Source organism: Halyomorpha halys, unplaced genomic scaffold, assembly GCF_000696795.3.
Source record: "Halyomorpha halys isolate HHAL.00 unplaced genomic scaffold, Hhal_1.1 Scaffold33.1, whole genome shotgun sequence".
NCBI lineage: Eukaryota > Metazoa > Arthropoda > Insecta > Hemiptera > Pentatomidae > Halyomorpha > Halyomorpha halys.
In genome coordinates, this window is record NW_027109698.1 from 1129146 (window position 1) to 1140884 (window position 11739).

Consider the following 11739-nt stretch of genomic DNA (forward strand, 5'->3'; position numbering starts at 1 on the left):
CATTGATCTTACTTCTAACAGAACTCTGTGTAATGTTTTATGTCTCCCTTTTTATTTGTTGTCTGTTTATTTATGTTTGTATTAATATTTAAATTATAACAAAGCTTCTTTAAATTTGAGATAAATAATTATGGTTGTCAGGTTCTGAATTCTATTCAGCTAATGCTGTTGACAGATAATGTCTAGTGGCCCATCTCCTTTTTCAGTTTCCTCTGGTATAAAATTAACAAATCCAAGCTTATGTATCATCAATTTTAAACGCATATATGCTACTAAACGACTTTTTTTTTTAAGATACAGGATGTTCATTTTTTTAAATTTTCTAAATGCTTTTTGCAGGTTGTTACAGCCATTTTAGTTATGTAAATGTATAGTGAGTTTTGAATAATTTGTATAGTATCCAGGATAGAATGTGAATTGATTCTTTTAACCTTATTCCTTATTTATTTATTTTTATTAAAAAATAGCTTAGTATAAAAAACAACAAAAATGTCCTAATTTCTTCTCTTTCAGACTAAAAATGAAATGAAATTTTTATTATGAGGAGAAGATGGTTGGGGGTGCAGTCAGAGAATAACACAAATAAGTTTTAAAAAATTATTTATTATTGCCAACATTTTGGCCAGAATTTCTTGCCTTCATTAGGGATGGCTTGCAAGACGACAGACAAACAAGTATACTTGCTTATATATATATCAATAAATCTTTTTAGTTGTTTTTGCATCTTTTTAGCCCTGATGAAGATCTACAACATGGGGGACCATTGAAAAATAAATAGTTAACTGTTTTTTTTTTCTTTTTTGACCACAATCCTGACTATATTCTTCATTATTTGAAAAATAAAATAAAATTATGACTCAAAGCACAATACATATGGTTTCAATCTTCTTTGAGGTCCTCCAATGATTGCTTAAAAGAAGAGTTAAAACTTCTAAATGAAATAAGTTAACATGGATTTTCTAAAAAAAAAAGTTTTTTTTTGTCTATAGTTGTGTTAATATAAGTTACTTCTTTTTTTTAAGGCCATATACTCTTAAATATTAGCTATTCAGGTCTCTAGGCTTTAATGCAATAAATTAATCAAACTAAGCATTAATATATTTATACCAGTTAAAATCATTAATCTATTTAATATTTGAAAAGTAACATCATTAAAAAAAAAAATGAACATTAACAAGCAAGTGGTAAGTTGCAAAATCATGGATTTAGGATAGATTTAAATTATGGATAAATTCTTCAAAGGCTACTTATGTAAGTTCATAGGGTAGAAATGGTACTGGTAATTATCATAACATATTATTTAATGTTTATTAGCGTCAATCAATGGGCGTTAAAAAAAAAAAAAGTATTTCCACTGTACGATCTATTTTGATGAGCATCTGCTGCAAAGGTTCGTAGACTATTAGTTGGTAGAAGCAGACTTGTATGTTTTACAATTTATATACCTTTAAAGTTGACAGGTTTTGTTAAATGAAGAACTTAGCTATCTTTGGCTGTTGAAAAACGCCAAATAACGTCTACGTTAATGTTGAATAACATCTGCCTGGTAAATGACATTTGGCAAAGCTGCAGTTGGAGTGCATGAAAGTCTGCTGTCTAGATGAACCCACAAGTGTCGAATCCCCAATCCTTTGACTCTCCTGTATAAAGAATCTGCCGTTTTTTGCCGGATTTCATGTGGTGTCGGAAATCACTCCATGAAATGTTTTTTTTTTTTCGTGGAATCACTTAGGATTACGTTTTTTTTTAGAAGAATCGGTTTTTGATTTACCTACCCATTCTTTATCCAGGGTACTAACATCAAACTAATCTCCAAAGATAAGAAGTTTCAAACTCACTTATACAAAATGCTATAAGTTAGTATTCAGTCATGTACCGAAAAGGATCTGTTGTGGTATTTGTTTATCTCTTCTGAGAGGGAGTCAACTGCTGAGATCTAATTATAGAAGTAATAATATGTATTTTTTTGGATTTCCCAATATTGGATCTTGTGTTGTCAACAGTTACTGTCTTTGGTTTAAGCAATCTGTCCTTATACAAGAATTTTATGCGATCTTTCAGAACTTGCTATATTCCACTCAACTGTTGGCGAATACCCTTAAACCTTGTGTCCCCTGCACGACTGTAGGAAAATACCCTATAGGTTGCAGATACCATCCAGTAGGGATTCAAGGCGCTAACACTTGAACGTAGCCGTTTTGTAGATTGACCCTAAAACACACCTAATCCTGTCTAGCTAACCTAACCTTGTTGAAAACACATTGTCTAATGCCTTCTGATACTTGTGCAGAGCAAGTGTGGAAACATATGAAATACTGAGTAGAAGAGACCCCGTACAATTTTGAAGCCCCGAGCTCGGGCCAGCTGGCTGCGACTTTCCAGTTGTTGTGTTTTATTTATAGTGTGTGGGTTTAAAATGTGGCAATGTTTTATTATTTACTATCCCATTTTACAGGGAATCTTATTTTTACCCATCCGAGTAACTTGTAACATATTCTGGACCATCCGGTAGCTTCATCATCATTCCAACGTATTTTTTTAATCTCAGAATGACACTGCACGCGCCATCTTACTTGGATTTTCTATTTCTTCCAAGCAGGTTGGTGTTTTACGTATAATTTTCTCTTTTCTCATCTTCACCCTTCTCCTTCTCTATTATTTTCTTATCTTTCTTAACCCACGTCATTAGTTATGCTCACCACATATTATTATTGTCTTATCTACTACTTACTTGTTTTACTTAATTTTATATTTTGTTTCTTTCTGATAGTTTGTTTATTTATTTCATTGATTACATGCATATATTTTCTTTCTCTTTGATTTCCATAATTTAATTTTAAATTATTATTTTAAAATTAAAATATTCTTATTTCTTTGTTTCTTTGCAGTATATAACTTTATGTTGTTATATACTTAATTCTGTTATTCTATTCACATGTTTTATTTTCCACTTTTTCCATTACTTTATTTTTAGTAGTTTTAATTTTATATTATATTTACTAACTATATTTTCATATGTATTTTATTAGTTGTTCTTTCCTCTTACTTAATTTTCATTTTACTCTTCTCATACAGCCTTTATCTTATTATAATACTTGAACTATTCGTGTCTGTTAACACTATTTATATATCCATAATGCTAGTTATTTTGTGATCATTCAATATATCCTTTTATTCACTGGTTGTTATATTGTTTTTGTTCTTAGCTCTGATGAAGGCTAGAAATTCTGCCCGAAACGCTGACACGCTGAAATAAATTTTAAAGTTATTTGTGTTATTCTGTGACCGTATCCCCAACCATCTTCTCCTTATATACTATTTGATGATTAATTAAAAAGGAACCGTCTCCACTGAAAAGGACCCCTTCTTGACAGGGAATGGCATACCATACTCTCCTTCTAATGGGAAGTGAAGCCAAAACGAGGGGAGTATATCATGCTTTGGTACCTAGGTTCACTTTGAGGTAAACAGTAATTTCCTGCCTTGATGTAATTATCTTAAAAAACGCTCTTTTAATCGCAAATATGAACTGAAAATAAAATATATTATATACTATTTTTAGTCATTTGGTTCTTCCACAATGAAGTAATAATAGGTGCTTTAATCAAGATATTCATGCGAAACTCAATAACTCTTACAGAGAAAGAAGGCAACTGGAGATATGTCTCCTATTCCTTCTCTGTCACGTCTACAGATGGAGTAGATAAAGAGGGCAGATTTTCCGCCACTTACTCTCTTCATTATACTGCTTCCTCCAAGCTTCTTGCTAAGATACCGATTTGAAGCGTTTAAGGAGTATAATGGAGAGGGTAAGCTGGTAAGAAAACGGAAGTCAAAAAGGCGGACATATTGGCGTGGTAAAGAAGGTGTAGGAGAGGAGTCGGGACCGACCACCAGCAGCCTTGAGAATCTTTTAGCGTAACAGTTTTTGAGTTCGGGATAAATTGTTTGACTAAAGTACGAATTCCTCGAAAATGGCTTAAAGAATAAACCAACTTACGGAAAATAGTGTTTATTATATTTTATATTATCTTTACAATTGAAAGAACGTTTTTTTTTCTCTTTTAATTACATTAGTGCGAGAAATTCCTATTAACTGTGAACCTAGTTACGAGGCCGTGGACAGTTCTTTTTGGCTTCACTTTTCCTTTTTTTATTTTAAGGAGAGTGGGATATTGATACTGCTCATCTGACTTCAACTGGAGAGGTTCCCTAGGAAGTTTGGTTAATTATATAGCTAGCGCAATTTTTTCAGTTGAATGCCACTAAAGAATCTTTGCCAGATACACATTCCTTAACTAATCAATAATGTTGGATGTTATAAGCTCTCTTACTCACCTTAACAGTTTTGAATTTCTTGGAAAATGTATGTATTTTGTCCTTTTCTTTAATTTAGTAACATGTGAAGATGACTTAACTTAATCATCCTCTTTAAAATTAACTGAGTAAATTAAGCTAAGATCAGCAGCTTTAAAATTTCGTTATAAAGGTTTTCTCGATTCTTTATCGCTTAATACCTAGATAAGTAATCGGATTATAATTTATAATCACTTGTAAATAACAAACACGTTATCCCAGGATTGCTATTTATCTTTTTATTAGAACATGCAAAAGCTGCATATTGAGTAACATTGATGGTCTTATTTTACGTTATTATAAATAATTTAACCAAATATTATTTGACGTAGCACTCTAATTACTCTTGGAAGAAGATAAACGGTAACGTTAAACTTATTGCAACTTCTAGCGTTCATATGACGGCAATAGACTGCATAGTTGGGTAAGATAAGGCGAATTTGAGGGAATCTGTTGGTTTCTTATCAATTCGCTTTAGTTATCTTTGCCTTGTTAACGAGTACAGAGAAGCATTCTTTTGGCGTACGAATTCTAAGTTGTGGAGAAGCTGTTATTTGAATAATCTAATTTCAATTTTATTTGCTAATATAACATGATTAATTCATAAATGCTCTCCCCATCCGAATAACGGTATCCTGGTTTAAGATATTAAAACAGTTGAGTTATTCTTATCTCCTTCGTGATATCGATTGCCTATGAGCTGAAATTCGTTCATTGATTAGGGTTACGTAATCTGAAGCCGGTTTGTGACTTCAGTTGAAATTGTTTGAAGGTGGTTCTTCAAAAAAATTAATAATTATGGGGGATTCTGTTGGTTTGTCTAATCAAGAAGCCCAAGCCTTATGTCAAAATTCTGATGAGTCTACTAAAGTAACAATTTTACATTTGTATTGTATTGTGAACCAAGTTTTTAAAGTTAAAGAATAATTATATTTTTTTGGCAGGATTTTATTATGCAGCAAACAATGTATCGGATCAAGGATCCGAGAAAAACCATACCGTTTTATACAGGAGTGTTAGGTATGAAGCTATTGCAGAAAATTTATATTGCTCCTTTAAAATTTACTCTGTATTTTATGGGTTATGAGAGCCCAAATGATATTCCTTCTGATAATGTTGAGAGAACTAAGTGGGCCTTATCAAGGAAGGCTACAATAGAGTTAACCCAGTAAGTATTTTTAGATTAATTTGATAATTTTTGAAGTCCAAATAGGGATTGATGAGCTTAGGTTTTTACTATTATTTTTTTTCATGGTTAAAGCCTCCTATTGAATACCTATTCAGTTCTAGAATTGGAATGTCAAGATTCATTTCAAGGAGTCACAGTGAAATGAATATTGAATAACCCAGGTGGAAATCGAACCTGCAATGTTTATGAATATATTAGATTTCTTAGTTCCATTAACAGAATTCTTATAGCAGTATCTTTAGTTTTTGACGATATATAAAATGTAATGAAATATTGATTATAAGAAAATGAAAATTTGGAAATTAAATATCAGCTATCCTTTAGTCCATAAAATGTTATACGTTAGTAGATTTTGATTACTAAAACGTTTTCAGTTTTCTTATTTCTTATGTATACAATTTTTTTTATTTGTTTGTTTGGTGTAGTATTGTCTTGTAAGGACCTGGCCCCTCTTGTCATCTTTCTTCAGTATGTCCTGTCCAGGGCAAACTGTCCTTGCCATCTTTTGATTCCTATCTACTTAAATATGCCCCCCACCTTGTCCTATTCATACAGCAAATTTACCGATTGGTATGAATTCACCCCTACCCATTCTCATACTCTTAAATCTATATCTGGTGGAAAGCACACTCCCATGCTAGAAGTTTCCTTTGCCTTTCTGACCCCTTATTTTTCTACCCTGGTCTCGGAGCTAAAGGTGGATTATATGTTTTATGACGATGATCTTGATTCTGTGAGACAGGGCTCAATAATTTAGTATTTTTTGTATTATTTATACTTTTATTAAATTAATATTTTAATCAGTAGGAAAATAATTCTGAAATTATTTGAGATTTGATGATATTGTATTTTCTCTATATAGTTATGTAATGTAATTGATTTTCATTAAAGTTTAAGATATTTTTTTTGTTTAGTCAGGCATTTTTATTCATTATTTTTTCTATTATCTCTGTTCATGTTAGGCAATTTTTTTTCTTCCAGTAATTGGGGCTCTGAAAATGATCCAGATGTCAATTATCACAATGGTAATACTGACCCAAGGGGATTTGGTAAGTTCTTCATGTTTTTCAAAATTTCATCTGAAATGTAATTATTTATGTAGGTTTAATTTGTAAATAATGGTACTAATCATAATTTCTAAGTCATTCATCAATCATATGAACTGATTTGTACGTCAATTGGAAGATGTTGAGTTCTTAAATAGCAGAATGGATTTAAAATTAAATCAAATTAATATAATTTTATTTTCCCCAGAAAGCAACAATATGATGTCCAAGGCATTTTCTATGCTACGTCATAATTTTAGGACTAGAATTATTGAGTTAACTTTATACAGAATTGCTTCTTTAGTTTTTCTGATTTATCAGTTCATTCAATAAAAAACAAATTTTCAAACTGTCAAACTTAGGATGCTACAAGGTCTATTTTACACACATCAGCCTTAAATTATTCTGAAAATGTAATATACATATTAACAATGTCATCTTTAAAATTATATATTTGCTATCTTGATATATTTTCTATTTCTACCATGGTTCAGTATGGACTGAGGACTGGACTAGAAACAGTTTTGCTAAACATAACCAAACAATAAAATTTATGAAAAGAAAATGTTTATTTAAAAAGAAATATATAAACATGTTGTAAAAGAGTCAACATGTTCAAAATGTTAAATAAAACAGAGTTTTGTGAAGAATAAGTATTCAAGTTTTTGATGTTTCCTTGAAATTATGTACTTAGTAAAAGTATTAACAACCCCTAAAAAAAAAACAATTTATGGAAATTAATATTTTATTCACAATCATTATCATAATCTTTCACTATTATTGAAACACTTAAATAAACAAAAACGAACTCTTTGTTTAAGCCATTGGGATTCATTATGAATATAACTACCTACAGCAATAATCATCTATCGTTCACCATTAGTACTCATTAGTACTATAAGTACTCAGTATCATCAGTATTTTAAACCTGTTTAGTGGGGAACCTTCTTTGTTTTGAATCAGAAGTTCGCATTGATGTTTCATACTATTCATATGGCTCAAACACTCCAAAGTCAAAGGAAAGAGGCCCATTCCTCTATTAATGCATCTGTTTATGGATCCAAATTATCTGGACAAGGTGAACACATTTGTAACTAGTGTTGGAGATCTTCCAAAACATGCTTGATTGGGTTCATGCAGGATGAGCAAGCCATATAGGCCTGATTTCTTGTTACTTAAAAAATGTTAAACCATGTTTGCTCTCTCAGGTAAATCTTTATCATCAACAATAATGCTCATTCCTGATCACAGAGTTTCTTGATTGCTCATTTTTCCTGTCTAGACCATTAGTAGACCTTCCCCATAAGACCAAAATGGCTCAGCTATACCTGCATTTAAGTTTTTCTCTCTCCATATTATGGAAAACCAATGACAAACTGAGTACTGATAGTGAAAGACAGATATTTATTTCTATAGGTAATTAAATTTAGAATGAATCCCAATGGCTTAAACAAAGAGAGTTGGTTTTTGCTTATTTACGAGTTTTATTGATAATGACAAAGATTAAGATAATGATTGTGAATGAAATATTAATTTCCACAAATAATTTTTTTCAAAGGTTTTTACTTAGTATATAATTTCAAAGAAACATCAAACACATGAATACTTATTCTTCACACAACTCTGTTTTATTTAACATTTTGAACATGTTCACTCATTTACATATTTCTGTTTCTTTTTATATAAACTTTTTCTGTTCATAAATTTTGTTGTTTAGTTATGCTTAGCAAAATTATATTTCATCATTGGTTTTAGTCCAGTCCATACTGAACCATGGTAGAAACAGAAAATATATAAAGATAGCAAATATATAAATTTAAAGATGAAATTATTAATGTGTATATTACATTTTCAAAATAATTGAAGGCTGATGTTTGGAAAATAGATCTTGTAGCCATCTAAGTTAATAAATTGTTAGTTAAAAAAAAATCATAATAATGGAAGTTAAAGATGCGTAATGAATTATGATGAATATTAATTATATAAGATATTCATTGTTAAATCCACCCTTCTTCTTTTGTAAATTCTAAAATTTATCCAATAGATGTAAAAAAATTATGTAAATTTTTCCTGAAGCTTTAATCATCATTAATTAACCATTTTTCATTACATTAAAAATAAAACAAATATGTGGCAGTTTCAGCATGATAGCAGCCCTTCAGAGCGACACAATATAAAGTGTACATAAAGTTTGCTTCTTATTTAAATAAGATTCAACTATTTATAAATAAGATCTATTTAAATAAATAGAAAATCCATGCTCTCCTGTATTTCATGGAAATAAATATTAAGTCTATTTGAATACTTAGGAAAAAAATATAATATCATTGATTTTTAGGCCATATTGGAATCCATGTAAACGATGTTGAAAAGGCCTGTGAAAGATTTGAACAGCTTGGAGTAGAGTTTGTTAAGAAGCCCAATGATGGTAAGTACTGTGTTTTTTGTAAATATGGTTACAGATAGATATGGTAAGTAACAGACATCTATGTTTTTTTAAAAATGTATTGGTAACATCAATGTTTGAATTTAAATGTTTTAGACGTTGATGTTTACATTTGTTTGCCATTAATACACAAAGCTGACTTATATATGTCTCTGAATGACAACCCATTAGATATGCCTTTTCTATAAAAGAAAGAGATGGGGAGATCCAGAAACCAGAGGCAAAGTTCAATGCCCTTCTGCTTAATTAAATTTCTTATAGTTGTATATTAGCTGTTATTTAATTTTTATGATAAGTATTGAATATATACATGTATATAAAATTTATGGAACTAGGAAAGAAAGTTCATGAGAGAAGTGTCACAAAAATAAAGCTTTTTTTAAAGAAATTCTTGTAGAATAGAGCTTTCATTATTGTTCTTTTCCACAAATTTCAGTACAACTTACTAGAGATGAAATGATTATCAAAAACCTCAAAATTACTTAAAATGTATAGTTTCTATATGAAAGCAACAGACAGTAAGTCAATTGAGAGTTTCGAGTAATGATTACCTTGAATTGTATCATGGGTACATTACTCATGTTAAAAGAACTCATGAATTGTGTAAGTAGTGCAGCCGACTCATCTCCAATGTTTTGAAGCACTCGATTCAAGAATGCTCGTTTCTGGAGACTCGTTGAAAGAGATACCTCAATACATATTGATGATCCACAGGTGAATTATTGTTGGAGAGTATTTTCGATCTTAGAAGTGTTTTGAACATTTAGACAATTTATTTTACTTTCTCATGGTTGTTTTTTTACTTCACCAATACAAATACTTAGTTTTAAAATGATTGTATATTTGTAGGTGTATGTTTATACATAAAGAATTAATAAGGATTAATTTGGTTGTTTTTAAAATAGCATCACATATATCACATTATTGCCATCTAAAGAAATGTCAATTTTAAGAACTTTTAATATTATTCTTTTACTTTACTGTTATTTTTTCTTTTTATATTTTTATGACCTATTTTTATTATTCCACCTTATATGTAGTAAAATAAAATATTACACGGTGATCAGTAAAAACTTTTTTATATAATAGAGAGAAACCTCTATCAACACTGTTCAGACCAAACTTCATGGCTACATAGTAAATTAGAAGCAATAAAAAATATATCCATCTATCTATCTATTATTAATATGTTTATTAATTTTTAATGAATTTTTTTGTTTATTTTTAAACAGGAAAAATGAAAGGAATTGCATTTATAAAAGACCCAGATGGTTATTGGATAGAAATATTTTCATCTGGTACTGTAGCTGAACTTACCAACTGATCCCTGCACTAGAAGAAACTAGATTTCTTGTTTTTTTATATAATTTTTATTAATTTATGTTTCATTTTATATAATATTTTATGTATCTTGTTTAATTTGTTCATTGTTATTTTATTATTTAAAAGAAAGGGGTATTCTATATTCATATTTTATTCAAAGTATATGTAAATAGATACAATATTTTCTCATTAAATAACCTATTTTTGTAACTGTTCATTAAAATGAGTATTTTCTTGCTGTTTGCCTTTTTGTCTAATTTTATCAAATTACATTGTAGTTGCATACCTGTTTTTATATATTTTATTGTTAAATTTTCTGTTAACCATTGCTAACACTTTTAATTTTGTTATATATTATCTGGTTTTTAGTTGAAGTGATTAAAAATTTGTGTTTAGTTTTTTATTGTTATTTGCTGACATTGTAGTACAATGTGTGAGCCACCTTCCTGACAGGCTATGTGTAGCACTAAATGACCATATGCAATAAGAAACCATTCAATGTTTTAGTGGAATTGTGTTATTTAAGCTATATTGATAATTGTTTTTGAAAATGATCATTTGGCAACCTAAACTGAAGGCACAGCATTTCTCTATATCATTATTAGATATAGATAGAGCATTTTCTTTTTGCAAAAAGGAACAAACCAAATTATCGATATATACCTCTTCTTCTTTTGCAGGTTTTATCACTCAATGGGTTGCCTGGTTAAGTCAGAGCGTCCCTCCACTTCTCTCTAATCCAACAGGCTTCCTCCTCAAGTCCCCTACCGGCCATGTCCTCCATGCAGTCCTTCCTCTGGGTTGGGGGTATTCTTCTCCTCTGTCTTCCTGGTTGTTCCCATAGCAGAAGTATCTTTGGCCACCTACATTCTGGCATCCGCTGACAGTGCCTATACAATCTGCTCCTATCAATCCTCTCTGGAACTCCTTCGGTTACCCCCTAGCTTGCACCTAATTTCTTCATTCCTGACTATCCAGGCGGATAATCCTTAGGCATCTTATCCAGAAATCCATCTCTGCTGCTTGTTGTTTGGAGTAGAGTCCTGGATTAAGTGTCCAGGTTTCTGCGGCGCTGTTAAGTGAGGGCTCAACAATACTTCTAAAAATGTACCCTTTGTTGTCTGTTGAGATGACCATATTATAGAGAACTGGGTGCAATATTCTAGTCACCCTTCTTGCCAGACCAACTCTCCTTATAACCTCTGGTCCCGACTCACCATTCCCATCTATTGTCGACCCCAGGTATTTGAAGGAGTCTACCTTCTTACATAAACTTCCATTAATCTGAAGGTCCGCCTCTTTGCTGTTTACAAAGATTAAAAGGTATTTGGTTTTATCAAAATTTGTCGACCCCACAGGCAGTATTTTTTTACAGGGCC

General features: G+C 30.7%; 1 protein-coding gene across 1 annotated transcript; it reads left to right on the forward strand.

The window, feature by feature from the left end:
* Positions 1-4283: 4283 nt before the first annotated feature.
* On the forward strand, positions 4284-10598 carry Glo1 (Glyoxalase 1; the record flags this gene model as incomplete). Its single annotated transcript, XM_014428389.3, is given in 5 exon segments — positions 4284-5226; positions 5301-5524; positions 6527-6594; positions 8930-9019; positions 10270-10598. Coding segments are annotated over 5 exon segments (546 nt in total). The 3' UTR covers positions 10362-10598.
* Between the last annotated feature and the right edge of the window lie 1141 nt (positions 10599-11739).